Source organism: Limanda limanda, chromosome 8, assembly GCF_963576545.1.
Source record: "Limanda limanda chromosome 8, fLimLim1.1, whole genome shotgun sequence".
NCBI classification, from domain to species: Eukaryota; Metazoa; Chordata; class Actinopteri; order Pleuronectiformes; family Pleuronectidae; genus Limanda; species Limanda limanda.
The window spans coordinates 4,917,713-4,945,074 of NC_083643.1; the positions used below are offsets into that span (position 1 = coordinate 4,917,713).

The 27,362-nt window shown below is 44.0% G+C and overlaps 1 protein-coding gene across 1 annotated transcript; it reads right to left on the bottom strand.

The window, feature by feature from the left end:
* Window positions 1–9,714: 9,714 nt before the first annotated feature.
* Window positions 9,715–27,135, bottom strand: n4bp1 (nedd4 binding protein 1). The gene is made up of 12 exons (XM_061076430.1): window positions 26,649–27,135; window positions 22,759–22,986; window positions 22,319–22,492; window positions 20,815–21,299; window positions 19,717–20,065; window positions 19,054–19,395; window positions 18,569–18,804; window positions 15,764–15,894; window positions 15,393–15,489; window positions 14,199–14,306; window positions 12,262–12,363; window positions 9,715–12,153 (listed from the first exon to the last, which is right to left on the bottom strand). The coding sequence occupies exons 1-12, from the start codon at window positions 26,958–26,960 to the stop codon at window positions 11,775–11,777; spliced, it is 2,943 nt and encodes a 980-aa protein (XP_060932413.1). The 5' UTR covers window positions 26,961–27,135; the 3' UTR covers window positions 9,715–11,774.
* Window positions 27,136–27,362: the final 227 nt, after the last annotated feature.

A 27,362-nucleotide genomic window follows, 5' to 3' on the forward strand; every position in this document is an offset into this window, starting at 1 on the left:
AATTACAATAATGGGATTGGAATTTTTTCCCCAGAACCAGTGGTTCAGCAGTTCAGAATGAGGCCATGCTATTCAGCCTCCATGCTGCCGTGCCTACATGTAACTGGGTGAGATTAAGATTAAGATTAAGAGGACGTGTCACTTCTTCCATAGTAATCTGGACATAAGGGAGTCCCCCAACCCCCACTTGACACCATCAGGAGGGGAGAGAGAGGGGGGGGGGGGGGGGTGCAGGGTTTGGATGGGAGGGGCTGGGATTACACAGAAGGATTGGTTATGTAAATGCATTGTCCCAGTAGACAAGCGGCAGCCGGAGCTCATGGGAGGGCGAGAGAGGCTCAGACAGCAAGAAAAGTGAGAGAAAGAACAGACTTTTGAGAATATAATCCTATTGGCCTCTCTGGAGCCGTGGCTTTGGGCGCTGTAAGAATACCTCTTACTGTAATCACACTGAGAACAAGAGCTTTTCATTACATCTATTAAGTCACCGCCCCTTATTCTGAACATACTGTACAAACTAAACCACATTTATCACACCGAGGGAATATTGCAAAGTATATGTGGATATAAATAGTTAAATAATAAGTCTGAGACTGTGAGCCTGCCCTCAGACTAAGTTCACGTTCTTTCCGGATGCCTCTGCTATACCTTGATCACGTTATTTGATGACTTCCGACTACACTGAATACTTCAAAAAGTACACGAATACACATACATACAATAAAAACATATTTTTAATCAAACCGCACACATTTAGGTCATTCCACATGAACTTCTTATGTGGTAATTGGCTATATTGATTTGGCAAATGCCGCAGTAATGTTCTACTTGGTTTATTGGGCCATATCACTCACTGACACACATTGGTCTAAAAACATAAACCTGCATTAATACAAGCAATAACTACGAAATCAATGCACCACAAATGTCCAGTTTTTTCACTCTGATTCCCTGAGCCTCCGCTGAACCTGGGGAGAGCCCCCTCCCACTTTCAAAACCTCTTATGTCGAGTATGTTGCCTGCTTATCCAATATAAGGATTTAAATAACACCTGTTGTTCTTGGGCAGACAGAATGCACCGTGTCATAATATCATTGGCTTTGTTTTGCCGTGACAGTTGCCTTTGATCCAGCCTGACATATCGCACAAACTATGGATGGACCATTAAATGTAAATACTCAAGATGCCCAGAGGATGAATCCTAATGACCAGCAGTGGGCTGGCATATGTGTATTTTTTAGTAAAACACCTCAACGACATGGATAACCATGAAGTTTGGAACATATATTTTCTCTGCACTAAAACTGAATCCTCCTATTTTCATCTGCACCATCAGCAGGTCAAAGTTTTTATTTATCCTGTTTTTATTTCTCAATATCTACAAGATCTGTTGGTAGAAAGTTTTCGAGATAAAGTATCATAATAGTAACAACTGGTGACTTCTACTATGCATATGTTAGCATTTAGCACAAAGCTAAACGGGTCTTCATTGACCACTTGGTATCCCGACAAGGAGTTTCTTTGCCGCTGTCCATTTGTGTGATTGTTTGTCAGCAGGATTACGCAAAAGCTGCTGAACAGATTTGCATGAAACTTGCTGGAAGGATGGAACATGGGCCAATAAAGAACTGGTTAAAGGGTTTGGGGCAGAACCGGGAATCTTTCATCACTTTTTGAACATTTCACTGATTATTCAGGGTATAATTCATGCATGTTTAGGGGGATGTTCAATTTGGTGCAGCTTGATCGGGCCTTGGTGGAGTGACCGCTCTACTGAGTATCATTCTGGTTCAAGTCATTGGATCTTCATGGCACTGGATTGGTCACCTCAGTCTGAAAGGCACTATCTGAAGGAGGAGTGATCTTGCACATGTAGGGTTAAACGATTTGAAATTGAGGCTGCTTCAGGCAAACTAAGGCATTAAGAGTCATGAGTAACATAATTTCTGAAATTGACAGGTAACCAGCAAAGCTCTACAGGGGTTTGTGTAATGTGATCGTATTTCTAGCTACAGTTTGTCAAAGCCTAGGGCAAGAGAGAGGATCTCAACATGGCCACAGGACAGAGCAATCCAGCAGGAATATGAGAAGGGCATTCCTCCATAAGGGCTGATGCTCTATCTTGTCACGTTGTAAGTGAAAACATGCATGTGCCAGCAATTGGACGGCTTCCTCCCTGGTTCACATTACACCCCTAAACCAAATCTCATGGATATCGGTTCAGTGGTTGTGGCATAAATCTCTGGTTCTGCTATTATTGAACAATTATGAGGACCTTACTGTTTCTGTTATTCAACAAGGAAAAGTCTTCAAATGTCCAGCTGTAAATGTGCTCAAGAAAGTCACAAAGTGAGTCCATTTCCTCAGAATGATGAGAAAAATGAGGCAAACGAGGTAGAAGCAGGAAACAGCAGGGTACGGGACAGCAAGGAGTGTGTGGGAGACGGGCTGAGGGGAGAGAGGGGAGAGGAAATGGGGAGATCCAAACCCGAGAGAATGTTAAGCTGTGCTGGTATGCTGCAGGAATTCAAATTTCTCGGTGGGAAGTAATATACATGCTGTTTTATTTGAAAGATAGATCCTGAGAGGAAAATGGGGAAGAAACAAGAAGAAGAAGGGAGATAGTTAGAGTTTGAGAGAAAGGGAGGAAGGAAGTGTGGAGACACGGGTGACGGATGTGAGGGAAGAGAGGAGAGAGTGGGTGGAGGGGAAAGGTGAACAGACAAGAGAGGAAGAAGAAGGTGACTGGGAGTCGGCAGAATCACTCACAATCAAATCCTCAGCACATTCCACACATGACGCTGATTGGCTGTGGATTCTTACACTGATGCAAAGGCTCTGCAGTGGATTCCTCCGGCTGCTCATGGAGGAGAGTTACTGAGCTGCTGCTCTGAGGTCATGAGTTTGACATTTTGTCTTGGAAACCAGAAGCAGGGCTGGACTGGGAGAACAAAACGGCCCGGGCATTTTTTGGCTCAGACCGGCCCACATAATTAGCCGAGCACATCTGCCATTAAATTGACGTAACTTATGTCTTCTAAATGTCTTAAAGTAGCTCATATTAAAAGTACTTAAGTATCAAAAGTATCTGGTGTTGAAATGTACTTAAGTATCAAAAGTACAAGAACTAAAATAAAAAATGCAAAGCTCTTTTTATAGTAGGTCTATACAGACACAAAACAACCCAAAATGTTTCTCCTCAAGATTTATCTCAACTGACTGAAAAATTACAACAACAATATGCATATAATGTATAATTTTACCAATTTTGAACCCTAGATGCTGAGGTTCAAATAGTAATGGACCAGTGCATCTAGAGACAACAAAGAATTAACTATAAACAAGTGCCTCTTGTGTCTGCCCAAGAACATTAATAAACCGCAGTATAACCACTAAAACATTCTGTAAATATCACTAAACATGGACCTCTCATCAGTAGCAAGAGTGATACACAATGCCCCTTATGATAACTCAGCAAAGGGAAACCAGATCTAGGCACACAAAATAAGACACTATCTCTTATCCTATTCTAGAGGAAGAAAAAGTCGTAACAAGATTTCTGAAGGTGAACCTGCGGAGGGATAGACCAACCCCCCCCCGACGGCAAACACGCCACCGGGACCTGCACATCTCAGGAGGGAGGGGGCAGCGAGTGAGAGAGCGAGAGAGAGGTCCGCCGTGGGTAGAGGCGTGCGACGCCAACCTCCGCTGCTCAAGTAACGAGCCAGTTTGGAGAATGTATTGAAAATTGAAAATGCGCGCTCACATGTCTGCCTCCACTCGCTCATCATTGTCGAGTCCTCCTCGCTCGTCTCCCGGCGCACCTGCTGCTGCTGGGCTGGTGAACCCGGCACCACATAGGTCCGTCAGTTTGGCACATTTAGCAGCCTCCACCTCCAGAGACTTCTGCTTTTTTCCCCGATGCTTCTCAGCGCCACCCGGGCGTTTTTTTACTCTTATTATCCATTAAGTTAAGTTTCTGTCTCAGCAGCAGCCAGTCCCGCGACTCCCCCCCCCCCGCCCCCGGTTTGTATTGTGATTGACAGCACTGTCAGGGCTCTCTGAGCCTGTCAGCCCATGATTGATTAACAATGACAAACAATAGACCAATAATATGTGTCGATGCTGGCAACACACTGCTAGCCCTCTGTAGCCAATTGGCCGGCCCAATTGGAGGGAATTTAGAGAGGAAGAAGAGAAAAAAAAAAAAACAACAACATAGCGGACCAGACCGGCCCACATTGGGTCAACGGCCCACCGGGATTATGCCCGGTATGCCAGATGGCCAGTCCACCCCTGACCAGAAGTAACCATATTTGGAGGATTTGGAGCCTTACACTGCTCGCCCACCTACACCTGCGATCTGAACTGTACTAGCTGTCAATCACACGGTATCCACTCTCCAATGAATATAGTGCTTTATCGACTATATGACAAAATGAAACTTGTGTGCAAGTACAAAACCAAACTCACAAGTATCCTCAAGTAGTATCTGCGAGCTTGACCTTCCGTTGGTTCTTACAACTGCTCAACACTGTCCGTACTTCGCTCACAGAGCAAAATCTTTGCGCGCAGGTTTGTCTTTCTGCTCAGGAATACCTTGCAAGTATGGATTGTATGTACATGAATATTAAGACTCAAATATCACCATAACACACTGTAGCTAAATATCATGTGACGTTATAAGTAGTAGAGTCATTTTCTCATAGACTTCTATTGACTTCTATGCAACCAGTGGAGTAGCCCTCTGCTGGTCATTTTAGAGAATACAGGAATAAGTCTGTGCTCAGCTGAGAATCTCTTTTCTCAGAATGTGGGAATTGACATATTATAAAATCATCAAAACCATGACTAAACCCCAGATATAGTTTTGAGTTATTTGGTAGGTGTATAGTTACGATTAGAATCATCCATGCATCAGTCAGTTTCTGGTCCCTCCCCCTCTTCACCTCTTTCCCCTCTTTCTCTCCTCTCACCCCAACCAGTAGAACCAGTCTGGTTTCTTCCCGTCTTTTCTCTTCACCTTTGTCCAGTGTTTGCTTGTTGTGATTTGAAGCTATACATGTGAAATCAGAATGAGGGCAGAGTTTGAAGGGGGGGTGTGGTCCCTTCTAATGATGTGACCGGGGACCATCCTGTGTCAAGGGTACAGCCTCGTGTTGACAGTCGAACCCAAGAGAACTCATTAGTCATTACTACATTATTACATAAGCTCTCATGAGTCACACCAGCACACATCTGCAAACTCTGACCTCATGTTGATGTCAACCACCGGAGAGGATTTACAACTCTACCTCAAATGGTTGTGACACAATCACAGTGAGAAAATATTTCCACAGACACACAGAAACACATACACATATACACACAGACAGACAGACAGACAGACAGACAGACAGACAGACGGACGGACGGACGGACGGACGGACGGACGGACGGACAGACAGACGGACGGACGGACGGACGGACGGACGGACGGACGGACGGACGGACGGACGGACAGACAGACAGACAGACAGACAGACAGACAGACAGACAGACAGACCGGCGGACGGACGGACAGACAGACAGACGGACGGACGGACGGACGGACGGACGGACGGACGGACGGACGGACGGACGGACGGACGGACGGACGGACGGACGGACGGACGGACGGACGGACAGACAGACAGACAGACAGACAGACAGACAGACCGGCGGACGGACGGACAGACAGACGGACGGACGGACGGACGGACGGACGGACGGACGGACGGACGGACGGACGGACGGACGGACGGACGGACGGACGGACGGACGGACGGACGGACGGACGGACGGACGGACAGACAGACAGACACACAGACAGACACACATGTTTTGTCGTTGCAGATCCAGGATCATAGATTATTGATTGTTCAGATACACCATGTGACTCTACCTCCATGTGTTTCTATTATTACTGGTCACTCCTCCATCACTGCTCTGCCCTCCATGCCTCCATCCCTCTCTTCATCTGTCAGACATTTCCTCTTTTTAAACATTCATAGACATCTCTCCATCCTCATGACCGTTTCGAAATATTCAGATTTTCTTAACACGCTTTGTTACTCGTGACATCTGTAGCACTTCTAAGCGTCCCTGCGGTTCTCTCCGAGGTTTCTGCGTTTGCTCCTCCTGTTAAAAAGTTTTGTGTAACTTTTTCCTCACTCCAGTCGAGGGTGAGGCACAGAGGAGGTCGCACCTTGTTGGCTGGAGAGTGTTGAGCCCTGTGAGGCAAATTGTGATACGTGAGCCGTGTGAAAAATAAAATTTGATGAATTGCTGCTTGTTGTTTTGGTAAGTGCAATAAATCTTTTGCAGTAAGTTGGAGTGTTGAAGGGTTTGAAGGAAGTTTCAGTAAATACGAAGCTACCGCCAGCAGCCAGTTAGCTTAGCACAAAAACCAGATTAAGGCGGAAACAGCTTTGTCCAAATGGGATTAAACTGATGCCAATTTACAGGTTTCAACTCTCATTGAGACAGAGAACAGCTCCCAAAATACCAAACTCTTCCTTTCAGTATTCATTTCTTTATTCTTGAGGCTGGTCTAACTTTAGAATGTGCTGAAGTCTAAAATGTGACACAGCACGACTTCTGCTATGACACATTCCTAATGTGACTTTAAACTATAAAGTGTCACATTGCATAATGTCCCGTTCTGCGTTTCCTCTCACGAGCTCCTCTGGCCGGCAAGTAGCGTTACTGTGCATTAATGTAAATGACTTGATTTCAGAGGTCAGAGCTCAGCTGCAGCACACACAGCGCTGTCCACTGTGTCTTCATAACCATAACTACAGGGTTGTGCATGACACACTCAGGACCGCGGAGCAACGAGGAAGGCAAGTGAGGACAGAGGCCGACTCGGGAAAACATGGAAACAGTGGCACAGATAGGAGTTTAGATCTGAGTCACCTCATTAGGAGCAGAAAAACCACAAGTCGGCCACGGAAAACCAGGGTTTCCTTCTTTTTACTGTTCGGGAGACACAGTGGGTGGCTCCAGATTTTTTTAGATTTTTTCGTATTGTTGATAGAATCTAGAGAGAAATAGAAGAATAATGACAAATCAGCTTAGAAATCAGGAACCCAGCCAATGAAACAGGTGACTTTTGTTACTTCTCAGCAAGTTATGTTTTCATTGCTGCTTATTTACGGGAAAACTACTCCACAGATTTGACTGAAACTCGGTTGAAGGGTGTGGTGAAATAAAGAACCCATTCAATTCTGGAGTGGATTCAACTGAGGGGGAACATTCAGGGATTCCCGTTTTTCAACATTTCTGTGATTTTCTCCATGCTCAGGCATATTCATGTGACATCTCTCTGTGTGTGTTTCATTTGGTGTCGTCTTCTCAAATTAAAGGAGCCAGTTGTGCAACAAACCACTTGTTTTGAGACTGTAGCGTCGTCTCAGTGTCGAACGCTAAAAATTCACTTGGAGACGAAAATATGTAGTTTCTCAACCTTTGGGTCGGAACCTCGAGTGTAACTGCCAAACTGGTCGTGCACCAACCGTAGCTCTGCATGCAAAGAACTCCTATTGCAACAGGAGTCGTGCCGATCTGTTCCAAATTAAACTTGCCGTCCTGTGGGGAATTCTCCTGCAGATATTTTCTTTGGCTGCAAGCAGGACCTGCACACGATTCCCAGGAGCACTTTCCACTGCAGCCCAGGAATAATATGTGGACACACACATTGTCAGCGCTGGCAAGTCCCTTCTCCTGAAACATGAGCCACATGCATTTGCATAACGAGAGCCAGGTTGCAAAAGGCACGTTTGCCTCTGCAATGTTGTACCTGATGGGTCTCTGGGGTCCGAGGCCTCACTGGAAAACAATAAGGGAAAAAATGTAATAAAGAAGAGAATGATAATATGGAGGAAACTCAAGCAAACAGGAGCAAAACTCACTTACAGCCAAACTCCACTGTTTACCTTTTGGGTCCCGATTCATTTCTTTTCATCCCTGGACTTTTAAACTATATATACTAATAGATTTATTATTTTAATGACAATAATTTATGTGATACTTTGTGTGTGTGCTCATTGAATCAGGAAACATTTCTACATCTCTACATGACCAAGTCCACGTGTTGAATCCGATCGGTCATCACCACAAACCTTCGCATGAAGGCAAAGTAAAGTGTGCTCCATATGTAACCTCATACATGTCAGTGTGTTTTTGCGTGTGAGTGTGTTTGTGTTTGTGTGTGTGTGTGATCGCGTGCACCCTTGGGAGCTCCCTCTTAAATCCCTCGATCTCCAGTGTCAAGGACAATATCCAGTTTCATTCTGGCTAGACTCATTCTTTAATTTTTCAATCTGTCCAGTCAGCATGGACAAAACCTGTAACCCTGAGGTGACCGGTCACAGGTTTATTTGACACATACTGATATTGTTAAATTGTTGTCGACAGTTTTATTACAACTTGTATTCATTGTAGAATCATTTTCATGAAAGCGAACCAGTAACCAAACCAATCGTAACTATAAACCATTCATGATTTTCAAAGAACTGATTGAACCAGAAGATCAGAAGTTGATCAGTTATGAATATGTTGCGTTTGTTTTTTTAATCAATATATTTATTTTATTGTATATAAATATATAGCGGTGTAAGTATATTTAGTTCTTCCATGTGTTACATTTTGACATTATGGTGAATAATAAAAAACAGTGTTCAAAACAGGAGGAAGGTTAAGGTCATGCCAAATAGTCAAAGGTCCTTCACACCAAACAGATATTCTCAGATTTTCTATTAAGGCTCCAAACTCTAAAAAGGTCAAAGTTAATCTGAGCTGAAGAGGTGCAGCAAACTTTACAGTAAAGTCAGCGACACGTCAATCACAGGAAAAATATCCTGAAAAAGAAATCATTGATATTCTCTTGTTGAGTTAATGTAAATATAAGTGTTCTATTCAGTCACTTCTAACCTAAACCACCATGAAGCTCATGTGGGTAGAACTGGCAGGTGGTTGTACCAGACCTACGTTGTCATGGTTACAAAAATACAAGCCACAGGAATGTAGCGGTGACACGTGTCCTGGACCTGAATCTTCATGGGAACAATAGTATGTAGTGAATAAAATAATAAATATGTGATCAAGGTTATCCTGCTATGGCACAGGTAGCAAAAACATCAAATTGTGTGAAAACAGTTAAAGAAATTTTTGTCGCCATGGTAACGATAGTAAACACATGGTCATGGCTGTGGAAACAGGATTAAAGAGACATTACATTTTGTTTAATTATTCTACAATCTGTCACTTTCAAGCACTGGTCTGAGTTATTAAACATGTGACGTCTCAGATACGCGTCTATGTGAAGGTGCAGTTAAAATCATAATGAATCAATAAGACATTTTCCTCCAGTGGCTCCAGCTGAACGTGCACTGACCTCTAGTGAGTGACTGGCAGAAGTGAAAGTGTGAGTTCACTGACACAAACATGCAGAGTCAGAGAGGGAAGTTTCTATCACCTGCACCCTGGAGTTATAAAAGTAATAGTTATAAATGTTTCTACGGGTAAAAAAGTAGTGACACTGTGTCGTCCATCTGTGTTTCTGTGCTCGACTGTTTCTTGACCCATGACTAGCGACCTCCTGAAGCCAAACTAAGCAGCTAAGCTAACTGCTAACATCGAGTTGTCCAATTTCTTCTGATACACAATAAAAACAAAAAAGCACGATTCCCAAAATGTTTTAAGTGTTCGTTTTAATACTTTATACAAAATTTTTGGCCATCACAGTAACGTCGCCCCACAAAAACTGATTGAATGAAAACAGGTGAAACGCTGTAGGTGACAGAACAGGAGGATAAACAGTCAACACTGTCCAACCATGCAAACATGACTTCATGGGAACTGCTGCGTTTTATTGAGTTTTGTTTTCCACATACATAAAACTATATGTGCACTGTAGCCAAAAATGCTTGTATTTACAAAAAAAAAGAAGAAGAAATGAATATACACCTAAGAAATATAGTAATGAAAGTCCTTCAGTAATTCCTCACAACAACAACAAAGTATGAACAGAACCGTTTGACACCTTGTGAAGATTTTTGTGCAGATTATTCTTTACAAGGAGATAAAGTGTTTGTATTATACAAAACTCAGCTGCTGCAGCCCCACGTTCTCCGGGTGTATGAGGGTAGAAAAACACTTCAAGCTCTCTGAAGACTCGTCAATGGCACAGTGTTAAACTCGAGACATCGGCATTTACCTTCAGTGGTTTGAATTCAGCTATTAACACTAATTACAAATGCAAGTTAAAATAAAAAAATGTGGTGTTTGCTGGATTTTGGGGTGAGAAACCGAAATTCTTTTAAAAAGGGGCCGTTTCATTCAATCAACAAAAAAGATTTAATCCAAACTCTTGTAGTGTTTGTTTCCATCCAGGGTCACAAGCATAAGTGTTTAAAGACCAATAACTTGCAAAGTATCTCGGTAAACAAAACGCTGATGAAGAACTAGTAACTGCATCGTCCTGGAAACACTGTTGGATGGCGACTCAAACCTGAAAACTCGCTCAGTAATTGAACTTGAACTCAATCACTCGTTGAAGCGATGTTCAGAAACAGCAACTGCCGGCCGAAAAATGTCACCTATAAGCGAGGGAACAATTTAAAAACCAAAATTGTCACTGAGAAGAAGAAACGGTCTCTTAAAAAAGTTTGTGTCACTGACTGAGGAGGGAGGAGATAATAAAAGCTTCATTTAGATTGAGCCAGGTCAGAAAATACAGGAAACCTTCGCAGGGCGTAGAGATGGGCAGTGATTCAATAAACGAGACGACTTCGGTCTGGATATGTACAGTAAGTGAGCCATTTCCGAAATAATAATAATAATCTATATAAAAAAATACAGGTTGCTGTTACTACCCATCTATACAGCCTCAAAATAATGGCCCATCACAAGCCTAAGTGTGTTTCTTTAGTTAGATTATATGTAATTATTCTGCTTTTGTAATCAAAGTTGCTTCTGGCATTTCTGTCCCATAATTACACAAATTATTATTTGTAGGTAAAGCTAATGATCTCATCATCCCTCTGAGGCAGGACAACATCGCCGTCCTTGTGGAACTGAACCAGTTCGAGGAGATTAAGTTTCAAACGCGGTACTTTTAAACATTTCCCTCGTTGGTGTTGAACCCTTGAACTTCTAACATGGTTCACTCACGTCAAGTTCAATACCCTGCTGCTGCCCGACAGTGTGAGCGGACGTCGTGTGTTGAAAACATGCAAAAAAACCTGCCAGTGTGGATGATGTGATGGAGATAAAGCTCTGAGATTGTGAGAAGTGTTGAAAGTCTGATGGATTAACGAGGTTTTGGAGAAAGAAGCTGATCACGAGCTGCAGCCGCTGACCCACGAGACCAGGTCACCACTTTTGGTCCAAAACGTTTCCTCCTGGTGTTCGTCCCACAGTCATGGAACCTCTGGATTTGGATTTTGCTGCTTGACAACGATGCTGAATTATCACTTTTGATCCTTCGGTGTTGTTGTTGTGGATCGATTGGAAAGCAAAGGAGGAGGGAGAGAGAGAGAAAAAGGAAAACATCCCCAAAAAACACTCTTTGCCAGTAGCAGCTAGTTTGATGATCAATCTTAATGTGAAATAATAATATAAAAAGAAAAAAAAACCTCGAACTGTCCTCCAGGCTTGAAGATGGCAAAATAAATTATATTCAGGCCGACACGTGAACGCGTGTCCTTGCGGGTGAGTGTTTGCGTCGTGTGTGATTCTCACTGCACAGTCATTCATCCCAGCAGCAGCCCAGACAGGGCGTTCAGGTCTCTCATGTACGGGTTGTCGCTGAGGATGCGGTCGATCCGCTGCTTCTGGTCGGGGAAGATGTCGTACAGCTTCCTCTTCAGCTCCGAGGTCTCCGCCGGGGACCGCTGGGGCGGCGGCGAGGGGGACGGGGAGGGGGAGCGGCCTGGTGGGTGCCATTCAGGGGGGCCGGAGTGGGGCCAGTGCGCTGGGGGGTGGGCCATCAGGGAGGAGGGGGTCCGGGGTATGGAGGACGGGGGGCGAGGAGCGGAGTGCAGGGCCTGGACGTAAACCGGCTGCTGCTGCTGCTGATTGGTCGGCCGCAGGTCTGAGGGTCTCTGAGGGGGCGGGTCGACTGCAGCTCTCCTGGGAGGAAAGGGAGGAGTCACATGTGTTAACAGGCTGTTTGTTGAAGACCACGACACTGAGACTTCGATGTGTTTACGATCACACAGAGCACGGAGCCTCACACACCTGTGGTCTTTTCGCAGGAAGACGTCCAGGTGAGGTCCGTTCTTCCCCAGCGGGTCGTCCGGGATCATGAAGAGATCCTCCACAAACGTGAACTGAAGCAACCTGTCAATCACAAGGACATTAAACAATATGTACATCTAACCAGTGCTGGGGAGTAACGGAATACATGTAACGGCGTTACGTATTTAGAATACAAATTATCAGTAACTGTATTCCGTTACAGTTACAAATTAAATAGATGGTATTCAGAATACAGTTACATTGTTGAAATCAGTGGATTACATGACGGTACTTCTCTGTTTACGCTGGGCAGCTCTAATAATATCACCCGTTGACCCAGTAGTATAAAAGCATATGAAGAAGAAGAAGAAGAAGAAGATACACTTGATTTATCCCACACACATGCACAAACATGCACAGACACACTCATGCAATGGGGAAATTAGTCCTCTGCATTTATCCCATCTGGTGCAGGACACACAGAGCAGTGGGCAGCCATGTACGGCGCCCGGGGAGCAGATGTTGGGAGAGTAAGGTGCCTTGCTCAGGGGCACTACAGGGTAGGGAGAATAGTCTTTTGATCTTTTGGACAGATCCAGGTTCGTCTTTTATGTTGTTTTTCCATCCAGGTAAGTTTTTGTTGAAACTCCGTGGAGTCGAACCGTGGAGTCACATATGGTCACTTGTTGCTCCAACATTAACTGCAACAGAGTCCCAATTTAATGTCATCCATCTTCAAGAACTTCTCCGCTGTTTGCCCCGTTCAATGTCGGGTGTTGAACCCTCTCTTTTTATCTTTATGACTGCTTGTGTGTCTGTAGTGGATGGGCAGAGGGGGGCATTTAATAATGTGATTGGTAAAATTGGTAAAATGAAAACTCCAGGACAACAGAAGGGGAATACAAACTATGGGATGTATACTTTATCATTTCTATCATATAAAATATGTCATCCTGGTGTGTTTCCTGGCGCGATACGCTCACGTCAAGCGCAGAAAAAAATAGTTTCGACACCGAAACGATCGCAGCACGGCGCGAGGCAGCCTTGGCGCAGTGCGTCCCCTCAGCCTCCCGTGGGACCGGCACAAAGGATTAACATGGAAGTGGATGGGAGCCGGACATCCAGCTGGCCCGCCGCATCTTGCGGAGGGAGAGTTTAAAGAGCTGCTGCTCCACTGATAACAACGCCGCAATCATACACTTAAAAAATGCAATACAAACCGGAAGTATTCCAAGTATTCAGAATACGTTACTCAGATTAGTTAATGTAATGGAATACGTTACAGATTACATTTTTGGGCATGTATTCTGTATTCTGTAACGGAATACATTTTGAAAGTATCCTTCCCAACACTGCATCTAACAGTAGAATTTCTATAGAAATATAAAATCTATATTTTAATTTCTCATCCCTCTATCGATGAACAATCAGCACAAACTCTGAGAAGATGAGTTTCACTTTCAGAATTACAGAAACAAATCCTCACGTCACATAATGTGATAAACAATTCTGCCTAACAACCAACAGAGGGCGACACAGTCTCACAGATAACTCCTCAAGGCTCTGTCTTCATTCTCTGGTGACATGTGCTGTCTGACTTAAACCAAGAAAACCTTATATGACTAAAAACATACACATTCTAAATATACAAGGATTGCGATGATGATGTTATTTCATGAGCCAAATGATCTTATTTGAATATTCCTGGACTCGAAGCTCATGTACCTGTGAGTTGCTGTTTCAATCATTTATTTGTAGTTTTTTTAATTTTGTTTCTACTCTCTCATTTGTAAAAGTAGAATTCTGAAATCTCTGCCCCATTGTGGTCAAACAAGGTCTTTGGATTGCTCCTCCCAGTCTCCGTGGACTTCCCAGTATCATGTTGTGTAATGGTTGTGTAAGTGAATGACTAATAGAGACGTGTAACGTGCCGTCACCTCTCTTGAATAATCCTCCGCCAGGTGTCCGAGGTGTCGACAAAGTCCCTCAGGTTGTCGTTGGTGACAATGATCCCATCTGTTTTTTCTGCGAGGTGGAGCAGGAACCTGACAGAGAGAGAGAGAGAGAGAGAGAGAGAGAGAGAGAGAGTGTGCATTAGATAATCAGGATTTTCCCTTTGTTCAAAGTCCACAGATGTGATCCACAGCTAGAGGAGCGACCTGTGTGCCGGGGGCAGGATGAGTTTCAGGTTATTCACTAATCCCTCACACAAAATGCCAATGATATTAAATATCTAAAAAAAACAAGAACAGAAATCCTTTAAATCTCGTTAGTGTTCTTATTCATGTCTGTATGTAAACACAGTGTGGCAGCATCCACACTTATACGTTCTTATTTTAAAATACTAAAAACAATCTCGGTCAACACATGGCGTTTTAGAATTGTATCATTAATAATCAGAGGAGTCAGGAAGGAGATGTGTGTGACAGGCGTCTATACTTCACATCAGCCCGGGAGTTTTAAAACTTCTTCGTACTCAAAAAACACTGGAGTCGTGTGGCAGGTGTAAACAAAGCAGCAGTGATGTGTTATAAAAATAAAATGTAGGCATGTGGATGTAGACTTAGACTATTCAGAAGATGTTCATGTTTGAGGAAACAAGCTGAATATGGAACCAAAATATCCCAAAAGAACTCAACAGATCCCGGCCTTTACCTGCTGGTTTATGATTGAATGTCTTGTATCTGCACTACTGGATATGAAAAGATTCTAAGCTGGTCCCTGTCTCTATAAAATATGACTCCTTTAATGAAAACCTTTGTTTTAGTGTCACTGGATTATTGATATAAGATCTTGGTTGAGCACCTCTCACGACCCTTCATGTCCTGGATGCTGAATATGTTTTAGTTTCTTTTTCATTCTGTCCGAACCCTCGAGTCGCCTGAGATCCTCTGTCAGAGGTTTTCTAACTAATCCAGAGACGAGGTTAAAAGCGAAAGGGACCAGAGGAAATGATCCAGGAACTTATGCCGTCACTGTTAGAATCAGTTTCATCTCTAATTCCCTTCTTCGCATCACTGGAAACCATTTCATCATTTTATCTGAGCAGTTTGTGTATTGTAATTTAACCATTGAACTAAAAACTTTGTGTTTTGAAAAGGGCCATATCTTTTAAGGATGTGGGTGTGTACCTGTCATCGTGAGAGCAGATCCTCTGACCACAGACCTCTCTGGACGGCGTGAAGGAGAGCAGCCTCAGGTCTTCCAGCTGGTTTAGAAAATGTTGCTCTGTAATAACGTGACAACAGTTAAATCAGTGTCACATGAGACTGACACGTACACAGAAAGGTTTGTTTGGATTCTGCATGCTTGAAGAGGGTGTGACTTGTTAAAGTCAACAACTCCAGTGTTTTGTTTCAGTTGTGTACATGGACTCTTTAATGTTTGCTTTTGATCAAATATAAAAGGTTGAACATCTTGTAACTTCAAACTAATGTCAGCCCCGGAGCGAAAACAATGAGAAACACTTTGCTCCAACACCTGCAGCTCATTGTTGTCGTACCTGTTGTGAATCGGTCTCTCTTCTGACGCCACTGGGGGACAAACACCGTGATCTCTCTGTGGCCCCGCCTCCAGAACGTCTCCACAGCCAGGGCTATGCCTCGACAGGAGAAGAAGCGATGGAGGCCGTGACTGAAGAAGAAGAGCGACACAGTCAGAGACGAGGGTCAGAGGAAGAAACAGACAAATGAAAAATGCACCTGACGGCAGTGGAGTGTCTCATGACAGGATAAAAATAGATTTAAGTTAAGGTATAAGTGTTTTGTAAGAAGGATCGATATTAATCAACACATCATCACCGGCTTCTAATCCCCCAACAACAATCTTCTTTCTTTCCATGTCCCTTCCCAGGCTCCATGTAATTTGAACTTACTGCAGTTTTTGAAAGCTAAACTGCTTCATAGGGGACTGAAAAGATTTAGACTTGATCCTTTAAGTTGATTTGATACTGGATCTGGATCTGGATTGGGATCTGGATTGGGATCCCCCCCAAACAACTCAACCACCAGCAGCGGAAGCATTGCACAACAGATAATGAACCGCATGCAACACATTGCGACTACGAGCAGAACAAAGTGTCCTGTACAAACCACAAATAGTTTTACTTATCCAATGAGGGATTTTTCTCAATCTCTTCCCCATGCTTTAATTTCACAGTCTGAATTCTGACACTAAAATAAACTGGTAAAAAAGGGTCAATGTTTATGCTGCATTAAAACCTCTGGGTATTATGGAATGAGCAAAAGCAACAACATAAAAAAAGGCAAATTAATAATGCAGCCAAGTCTGCTTATTATTTACTTAGCGGGACAGCACCTGGCTTCAAACTGGCTTTCAATGGTCACCATGGCAACAGTAGCCGTGTTAGTCTAGTAGCACTCACAACAAAACAGCACCCAAACAACCACACACGCACACCGTCGCCTGACCCAGATTGTTGACAGTGACGTGAACAGCGTGTACGCGCGCGTCAGACGGCTGTGATACGACAACGTGGTGGCTACAGCAGGAAACCACAAAAGCAACAATCTCCAACAGAGACGAGAAACTCCCCGAGACCATCCGGCATCACCGGAGAAGGAAGCCGGCGAGCCGCAGACCAACAACACGACAAGTATTAAAAACAAACAAGCAGGGGGTGGGGTTGTCAGTGCATTTGATGGCCTTGTGTGCATTTGTTAAATTAATCTGCGCCACAATAATGAGCCTCAAAGCTCTGCATACGATCCTCAGCACAGGAGAAACACAACAACATTTTTATTTATTGATATGTTTCTAATCAGCATTTGAAGCATTTGAAGTTGCAAGAAAACGCAGCCGTCGTTGCTTCTTTTTGTTTGATTTATAATAAAAATATAATCCCCCCCAACTTGTAAATGAACGACGCTTCTGTTCACTTTTCTTTCCTCTTCCTTGTCATGTGAATTTCTGTCGGTTACCTCTGCGCTGGCCACTTCCCTTTTCGATCATCCTGTTCAGCAGTCTGGCCTCACATGAGCTGTGGTGAAGCACAGAACAGCAACAGTAGCTGCTTGATACGCAAAGGTAAGCAACAGTAAAGGACAGGTCACTGGAAATGGTCTGATGCCGATGGGACAGGGACCAAGATGGATTGTGTCACGTTAGAAGAGGAGACGCATCTTCAATCTCGATCTACAGTCGATGGTACTGACTCAGTCTGTGGTACTGACTCACTGTGGAAAACTACAAACACCATTCCAGTACGTGTGCAGTGTAGACGGCCGATAATACACGTCTGTGACATGACGTTCATTTTACCGACACAAAACAACAAGGTGGAAAGGTCGCACTTATATCAACAGTCAAGACTATGCGCAAACAAACACACACACACACACACACAGACGCAGGGCAAGAACAGTTTCGTCTGTGGGTCAGAGCTGCGATGGCAACTCAAGGGGAAGTTCCAACAGTTGAAAGAGAAAGTGATGAATGACACCACAGTGGGCAAATATGATGCAACAGTAAAATACCACGGAAACCTGGAGGTAACCTGAGGCTGCAGAGCTCTTTAGAGCAACTTTCCATGTTTGAACAACTTCCGTCGAGATCAGGATCCAGATCAGAGCCTGATTCTCAAACCTGCACTGAGAACGTCACTTATAATTTAAAGGTGCAGCTGCCATTTTAAATCATAACAGTCGTCCTATGAAAGCGCATTTAAATTCCCTAGATCCAGATTTGTATTTGCACCAAATGGCACGATGTTCTTTACACAGTAAGGTTGAGACCTCACAATTGTAGAGAAACCCAAAAGTTCCGACAACAAGCAAACATACTGGCGACAGTGGAAAGACGAAAAGAACACACAAACAGACTCATAGTTGTGTGTCAAACTTTGTATTTTGACTAAATGTAATACTGACGAAAGCTTTTACGGCTTCAGCGTACTTCTGGTAAAGACCGAGTGAGGGAGAGGGAGAGAGAGAGGAAGGGGAACAGAACACGAAAGGAAGTGGTTGTAAAAGTGAGAGGTCGAGGTAAGGTCAGCTGGAATCAAAACCGTGATGACACATCGGCAGAGAGTGACGAAAAAAAAAAATCAAGAAGAGGAGCGAAGCAAGAGTCAGAGCAATGTGCTGCGACTGTTACTGTCATACTCGGCCTTTACCTGGTATTGTTCTTTTCGTAATGTTCAGAGGAAATTATGGGGGATTACTGGAGAGGAACTTATGGGTTAACATGTTCCAGTAAACCCGAGGCTTTCTGGGTTTGGTGTGTGTGTGTGTGTGTGTGTGTGTGTGTGTGTGTGTGTGTGTGTGTGTGTGTGAATGAGTCGACTCACGCCATAGCCACGTTGCTGCCATCGATGATGATGTGTCTGAGCTCTGGACGCCCCGGCTCGTTGGGCAGCTTCAGGGTGTATGGCGTCCTCAGCGACTGATGGAAACGACCCAGACCGGTCACTGGAGGTGCGGGGGGGTCGTTGGCCGGAGGGCTCTTGGCCAAGCCCCCGTGAAAACCCATGTGGCCGATGGTCTGATAGGGAAAGGCCGAGGGCCGGTTGATGGACTGAGCCGACTGAGGAGGACAAAGAGTTGGAAATGTATTATTATGGCAGTTTACAGGTGTAGGTGATGCAGTGGGTGTCATTGTTTGTGTGTTTTCATGCATTGAAAGACACGGTCAGTGGACTTTGAAACTTAAGGTTAATTATCTAAACATGATGATGCACAAACCTTTTAGTTTCCACGATAGGAAAGTTTAAAGTGACGATACACAAAACGCTGTTTTAAGTGGCCGGGGGTGGGACTTTAGGTTAATACCTACACTGGGAGTGGAGGCCAGGGAGGTGGTGGTGGCCGCCAGCCACTGAGGCGTGCTGCGCAGCGCCGTCACACTCTCCACCTTCACCGATCCTCCTAAAGTCTGAGTCCCGCCCCTGGACAGGTAGTCCCTCGGAGGGACGCCACTGCCGCCGCCCACGCCCCGGGCCAGATAGTCTGTCCTGGATCCCGATTGGGCGTCGAGCTGTGCCGCGAACATGCGGGACATGCTGGCGTCTGCTGTTTTGGTATCGGAGAGGATGACATCATCGTCGTCGATAATGGTTATGACCTCGTAGTTTCCTGCTCCCCCTTGAGCGCTGGAGCTCCTCTTGATTGTGATCGCCTGAAACGAGATTTTCATTAATGGAGGCACAACCCCATTTAAAACTGAAGTGGATCAACCACGGGATTCTTTCATGTGAGGAACCAATCAGAGGAGGCAGAAGATATGAAGCAGTTTATTGGAAATGAGGTGAAGTGGAGATACGTAGAGATCAGAGTTAAGATGGATGATAAAATGAGTTATGACAGATCTTAAGGTGACAAACTTTCACAAGTTATGACATAAAGATGACCAGTGCAAGTGGTTTGATCCAGTTTTGTTCTTCTATCAAAGGAGACAAAGTAAAGAAGGAAGTAACAAGGTCTCTAAGAAGTGAAATACCTGCTGCGTGCTGGTCTCGCTGCTGCTGCACTGCCTCCGGTGGCCCAGCCCATTGCTGCTGCTGCTCCCGGGCTGGTTGGGCTTAATGTTCTCTTTAGACCTGCCCGGGTCCACCAGCGCTCGGCTGAGCTCCTTGTCCCTGAGACGAGAGACTGTGGAGGACGAGGACGCCGCCGCTGTGTCTGAGGAGCCTATGGAGGTGGGCCGTCTCTCTTTGTCGCCTCCCTTTGAGACCTCCTCACAGCGCTTGGTCTCCTCAACGATCTTCTCCAGGACGAGGAAGGTATCCTCCGTCTGTCCCGTCTCCTTCACAATACGCTCCACCACTTCCTGCTGGTAGCCCATGGTCCTGGACACATTTAGTTTTAACATGTTTTTAATTTGCAGCATGACGAGTGTTTAGTCTGTCTTTAAACAATTCACACATGCCTAAATGATTAACGTTAACCGAGGAATTGGCAACTGTATTTATTATTTCTCCTGCTCATACTGACTGTGACGAGATAAAATAAAACTATTTTCTTTAGTTACAGCCTTTTTTGCTCAGTTTTGTTATATGTTATATTTCCATTCCTTGTTTTGTTGCATTACTTTTTGTAATTTGGCCAGCGAGGAATAAATTGTGATACGAAAATGAACGACCATTAAAGAAAACTTGTTTGTTTAGATGCCACCGCTGCTACTGTACACTGTGATCACAAAGGGAAATGTTGAACTTGATTTGACTGATCCAGTCTGAAGCCTCATATTAGCTCCGGCTGAACTTCAGAATCTATTTTTACACAGAATGAGCACAGTTGATTCTGCCTGTTACACTGAACTTTATTCATAGAAAGTCAACTGCTGATAATTAAAACTATTAATTAATTAGTTAGTAAAAGAAAAATTTTAAAACAGTGAAAAATTCTCATCTCATTATTCCTAAAGTGAACTTTATTAAATTACTTACTCAAAAGTCTTGTTTGGGCCGACCAAGAACACAAATTCATATTTGAGAAGATAGAACATTCAACAAGCAACATAATTCATGTCATCAGGCTCATAGACACATTAATAACAGAATCATCAGCAGGGACTGGAAACTGTTTTGACTCTCACCTGAAGAAGTTGACCAGGCAGCGGAGGTTGGTCTCCGGGCTGACTGCCTCCCCCTCGTCTGAGATGCCTTCACCGGGGTCCGGCATGGTCGGCCCGACTGTGTTTGCTCTGGAGGAGAGAGACGATGAGGCCGAGGGCGTTTGGGATCTACAGCTGCTGCTCGCCGCCCGGCCCTCTCTGTCCCTCTGTCGCTCTCTCGCTCTCTCCGGCGACTCGTCTCTCCGCTCCAGAGAGTATTGTCTCTTTGTGTCCCGAGTCTCGCTCTCAGACGAGCGCCGCTTGTGTGAGGGCCGGGTGCCGTTGAGCAGGACGCTCTCGGCACCTGAACCTATCCCTGCTCCGGCTTTCCCGGCTCCGCCCACAGATCCCACCGTGGCCCCTCTCTCTTCAAAGCTGGTGTCCAAGATGCGGTTGGAGAGCTCGGTCACTGGCGTGTTGCTCTGCGAGCGGTCCTGCTCCACCTCCGCCGTGCTGAGATGCAGAGTCTGGTTGAGGAAAGAAAATGCCAATCACCTCGGAGAGGAAACCATAGTCCACGCTGCTCTTAAACACCAACACTTCCCATGGTAATGTTGTATTTACTACTTAGGTTTTTTTTCATGGCATCCCATCATCCCACTTATATTGAACCACTTGATCTTTACAAGTTAAAAGTCAAGTCAAGTTAAAATTAGGGCTGGGCAACGATTAAAAGTTTTAATCGCGATTAATCGCATGATTTCCCTGATTAATCACGATTAATCACATTTGTATACGCAAAATCCAATAATGAATTAAAAAGGAGTGTATAGCGCAATTTTATTTTCAATGTCCTGCCATATGAACGAAAGTGCCATAACATTTGTTGTGCAAACACTTTTAACATCAGCATTTAATACAGTAGCAGTTAAATAAAATATTCAGTGTAAATCTCAAACTTAACAATGTTGTCAAAGCAAATACAAAATTAAAGCTCAATGCCACTGCCAGGGCATTAATGTTATCCTCTTCGTTATGAAAAATGTATACTCCTCCCTGCGTCTAACGTAGTCTGCCAAAGCCTCGCTCGCTGTTTCGTTGAGTGATTTGCTGATATCAACTGTGTGTTTTGCATTCAGGTGATATTTTAGACTGGAAGAGCTCCGGTGATAAGAAAATTCACCTCAGCAGTGGCTACAAATAACTTTGGTTCTGTCGACTTCGCCGTCTGGAAGAACTTTAAAATGAAAATGGCCATGTAAAAGCTCCGTACCCTTATCCATGGTTGTTGATCCGCCAATTATTTTCTTTTTTCCTGTTCCGCAGCAGTCAGCAACAGACTTTCACAAAATAAAAGCCTCACTTTCACAATAAAACAATAAATAATCAAACCTGAGTTAATGCGAGATAAAATAATTAATCGAGTTAACTCATCACTTGAGTTAACTCGATTAAAACGAGTTAACTTGCCCAGCCCTAGTTAAAATAGAAATTTCCTAACTGAAACAACACACCGTTAAATGACATTAAAGACGCCTCCACTAACCAGTGAGGATGTGTTTGTGCTGGTGGGGCTGTGAGCCAGTCCCAGTAGCTCCTCCTTCAGGGCACTGGGCAGCAGAAGAAGCTCCATCGTGTATTTATCATCTCGTTCCTCCACGAAGGATTTGAACGCTCGCTTCACCGCGGGCTCTCTGTCACCAGGTAGACTTCGCTTCTCCTGGAAAACACAAACACAGAAAATGAGATGTGATGGCACACGGTGCTGCATATTTCCATTATCAATCAATCTTCCTTATTTTGTATCAATTAAATATATATATTGATTTATGAAATGTAAAAATGCTCATTGCAATTTGCTTTAAAAGAGGGTGATGTCTTCAAAAACCTTTTTTTACAGGTCCCAACATTTCCATCCATCCATCCTTTAGGTTAAAGAGCTGGATAGTGAAACTGTGTGAGGTGACTGATTATTAGGACTCGTACCTGGAATAGTGCCACAAACTGCTGAACTCTGCTCTGGGCCATCACAACAGGCTCGGCCTGGCCCACCAGCCGCAGGCGACCCGGCTCTGGCACCTGGACCTCGGCACTCGTGTCCCGTACGAGCCGGTCCAGGAAGAGGCCGCGGGCTCCAGCAAAGATACAGTGCATGTCCACCGGGTAGCGCTCCTCTTTCTGCAGCTCGGGGTCACAAAGTCCTCGCACATATTCCTGCACAATGAGAAGAAGAAGAAGAAGCTATAATTACTTAACATCATCTGACTAATACAGCAGTGAAGATGAATTTAACAAGCAAAACAGCAAACAATCTGTAATCCAAGTATTAATAGAAGAAACTAGTTTCTCAAAAGCTGCTCATTCAATCGACTTCTTAACTCGTGATATGTGCTGAAACTAAACTAGTCATTAATTCAGGGAATCTCCTCACGGGGACAAAGTTCGGATGAATCACATCCAGGTGTGTGTGTGTCACATATTTTAAGAGTGAATGTGTAGGTAAAAAAGAACCAAGAATGTTAAATGACTCAGCGATGACTCATTGGGAGTAAAAAAAAAGAAAGAACTGATATCAGAATTGATTGGAGAATCAGATAGTAAATACTTGGGTGAGGCTTTTAAAAATGAAACAAATGAAATGGACTTTCCAGTGCGTATGAACCTGCAATTATCAAATCTGCGGTCATGTTTTTAATGACTAGAAGTAAAAATAGAAATGTGGCATTCAGTGAGTATAAATAGTACAGTATGATTATGTCTGGCGTGGTTCATGAGGTTAAAAAGCTTTCACAAAGAGAATAGTTTAAAGACAGGTTTGATAGGAGGTTACAGATTAAAGCTGCCAGACATTTTTCCAAAGGGGCAGTGAGTGAGAACGCAAATGTCCCGAGTCCGTTGCTTCAGACATTTTCTACAACTTTTCCGGGCAGCCCCCTGGTAAAACGGAAAATATCAGAGTGAGCCCATGTGAGGCTACAGCAGGAAAATGTCTGGAAAATGTCTGTTGATAATGTTTCAAGCACGTGACATTTTACTATGGGACAGGTGGGAAAAATTCCGGGGAATGTTCGGCGCATTCCCCGGAATGACTCGGACATTTGCGCTCCGGCATAAAGTCTCCCCGGAAAATGTACTAAATTTGTCTGGAGTTCAGTGCAGGTCTGAAAGCAGCTTTAACCGACTCCCTCTTCGGTTTAGTCAAAACCACAAAACACTACAAAGCAGAAGATAACTTGTAACAACCAAAACTTCAGCTAATAAAACAAACTGTATTTCTCCTTCTGTGAGTCAAACAGCTTCATACCATCCACATGTCGACGCTATGAGAAGTAACAGCAATGACAGGGAGAGTGTTTAAAGAGACAATAACAAGTATGACTATTATCAATCATGTGCAGCACTTTTGTCACGCTTGCTCAACCCTTAAGAAACTAGATTACTGGAAAGCCATTCATGGGGATTACAGCAGTGATTTCCCAAACTCTAGGATGGTATGGCTATGCTGAAAGTCACGTTTGACTCGTGTGGAATCCTCATTATGAGTCGCACAGGCCGACAGAGAAATGTCCTTCTCAGCATCACACACATGACTGGAAGAGCCGGGAACAGCTGGTTGCAGACTTACACACCAAAGTGAGACTCATGACACGAGATACAGAAGTGTGACCAATACTCGTGTGCGGGAAATCACATAGAAATAAAAAAATCAACAGATATAGAACGCTGCTGCTTTGCATGGGTAAGCAAAATGTATGATTTCTAAATAGATCTCGGGTCCGGTTGACTGCGACCGACAGCTGTGTTTCAAATCATCATCAGTTAAAGAGAAAACCTCCGCCAACGCCAAAATATCCAACTTGTCATGATTGCTTAGATCTTAAAGTAGAAATATAAGTAAAACATAAAGTTGGTAGTCTGATAACCTTAATTATATTGGTTATTTTAAAACATAGTTAAAAAGATTGGCTCTCCACTTGAATCTACATCTGCTGTGGCTCAAAGCGGGTTGTTCATTACCCAGAGGGGTTGGTAGTTCCATTCCTGACTCAAGAACTTAGATCGTGAATCCAAAACTAGCCCTGACAACTGAGAATGTTTGATCAGAGTCAATTATTTTGATGATGCATTATTAATTTGAGTATTTATTGTAATAAAGAATTTGAAAAGTTTATCAGTTTCTTATTCTCAGTTGTGAGGCTTAAAGCTTTTCTTGCCGTACATTACACTGACTGAGGTGAATAGTTTTTCGGCAACTGGTCAGCAGAAACTTTGTTTACTTTTGATATGATATAACTAAAAATTGAATCCACTTGTTGAGAAAATAACCGGCAGATTAACAGATAAGTTAGTTGCAGCCCCTAAGAAAAGTATTCTGCCAATTTGAACATGTATTTTTCACATTTTGACAACTTTCGTCACCTCTGACAAGGAGGTCACTGGTTGGCTGGTTTGTTTGTAAGAAAGATTTAACTACTCAACAGATTCTAAGGGATAAAACATTGTTTCTCTATTATGAATATTAAGATATAACTGATATCTATGAGTGTGGAACTGTTGGGACCTGACAGAGTGTAATTCGAGTGTCTAGTCATGACGCCACAACGCAGACCTGTTATGGGAAAATGAAAGTGAGTGAATCAAACTGTCCCGAGTTTGACCTAAATCAACAATTAACAGCAGCAGCAGAAACGCATCAAGTGACTTCATCCAAATGTTCAGCAACCACAGAATAATGAAACTAAACATCATTTTGAAACTAAGATGACGGATGTGAGGCCTTCACAGCCGTCACACAACCTCCCTTTGTCCACCAGACAAACCGCCTCACTGTGCTCTTATAAAAACACAACTGTGTCACTACATGTCGGTTCATTCTACCACTTTATCTTATTGTTGTTCTCATTCAACTGCTTTTAACCAGAGGTTTGTTTTATTGCTTCATTTTATCAACTGTCTATGTGATTCAACTTGTTTTGTAATCGCATTTGTTTTCAGGTTTTATGTCCGTGAAGCTCTTTGTAAACCAGTTTTTTTTAAATGTGCTAAATAAATACAGTGTCTTCTTTTTATAACTATCAATATAGCCATTGTCATTATTAAACCAACTGTCCAATAAAGTCAACTGTGAGGACATGTGGGATTATACCATGATTTAAAATGTGTTTTAAACAGTCTAGGAAGGTTACATCTGCTTTCATTAATCTGCTCTAACCTTGATGTTTTGTGATAAAACGTGTTTGTGCAGCAGATGTTATGACTTCCACATGAACTGCTACAGCAACATACAAAGTTCAACCTTGTGTTTTTCCGCCTTTATAGACAAGGACAAGACAGACTTATAGAAAACACATGTTAAAAACTTATACCTGTCTGTGATGCAGATGAGGTGACATGAACCACATGAGCTGTTTGTATCTCTGAGCAAACAGAAACTTCTACAAAGTTCAACCTTGTGTGTTTCTGCCTTTATAGACGAGGACAACACAAAAACACATGTTAAAACTTATATCTGAGTTCTGACGTTCTGTGGGAAAACGTGTTTGAGCAGCAGATGTTGTGACATGAACCACATGAGATGTTTGTATCTCTGAGCAAACTGAGATAAAAACAGCTCAGAAACTTCTACAAAGTTCAACCTTGTGTGTTTCTGCCTTTATAGACACCATCTAAGTCTATGAGAGCCATGTTAAAACCCCTGTGTGAGCTCAGTGTGTGTCCGAGGATGTGAAGTGTTGAAGCTCAGGAGACTGGAGACAATCACGGGACCGTGATCCAGCTGCTCACCACACACAAAGCGACCCGGACACTGGGCATCGAACCCCCGCAGGTGGATGTGTGTGTGAGGAGGGGAGAGAAGCAGCTTTGAGTCACTTCACCTTCGCCTTGGACACGTCGTCCCGGTTCCCCCGGAGCTGCAGCCAGATCTGCCGGGAGGTCTTGCTGCCGTGCGGCTGCCCCGTGTGGTCCAGCAGCCCGATGATGGTGAACGTCACTTTGAAGACCTGCTCCACCCGGGGCCTGGCGCCCTTCAGCTCCTCTTGCTTCTCCTCCGGGACCGTGAACTCGTCCACGGTGGGCCCGTCCTCCGGCGGCTGCCTCCCCGCCGCGGGGAGCCTGCCGCCCGGCTGCTCCGCGCACGCCAGCTCGGGGACTCGTCGCATTCCGAGGAGAGGCCGCGTTGTTGACATTCCGCTTCCCCGGTCGGACCGTCGCTCCGGACCGCGAGGACTCAGTTCTCGGCCCCGCCGGACACGCGTGGAGCCGCCGGTAGTTTCATGGCGTGTTTAACGTGAAGTGCGGTGCGACGCGGCGACGTTTTAACGGCGTCAACCGACATGAGCGCGGATGTAGCGCTAGCTTCGAGTAACGCGGAAGCCCCGAGTGACGTATCCGGAAAGTCCCCGCGATGACGTCATCAAAGCACGACGGCGAGGCCACAGATGTTTATCAGCTTTTTTTTTTTTTTTTTTTTCTTTTTCAGATGAGGTTTCCTGCTCCACCTGATTATTATTGTGATTAATGTTATGATTATGAAAATTATCATTTAAAATAGGAATAGAATAAGAAACAAGTTTACATGGGGTTGTGCA

What these genes read in the sequence shown, in the direction of transcription:
- n4bp1 (XM_061076430.1), bottom strand. Translation starts at nt 26,960, where the DNA reads ATGTCAACAACGCGGCCTCTCCTCGGAATGCGACGAGTCCCCGAGCTG. An exon ending in ACGACGTGTCCAAGGCGAAG is followed by an intron (nt 22,987 to 26,648) that starts GTGAAGTGACTC and finishes CTCATTGTGCAG; the next exon opens with GAATATGTGCGAGGACTTTG. An exon ending in ATCTGCTCTCACGATGACAG is followed by an intron (nt 14,307 to 15,392) that starts GTACACACCCAC and finishes TCTCTCTGTCAG; the next exon opens with GTTCCTGCTCCACCTCGCAG.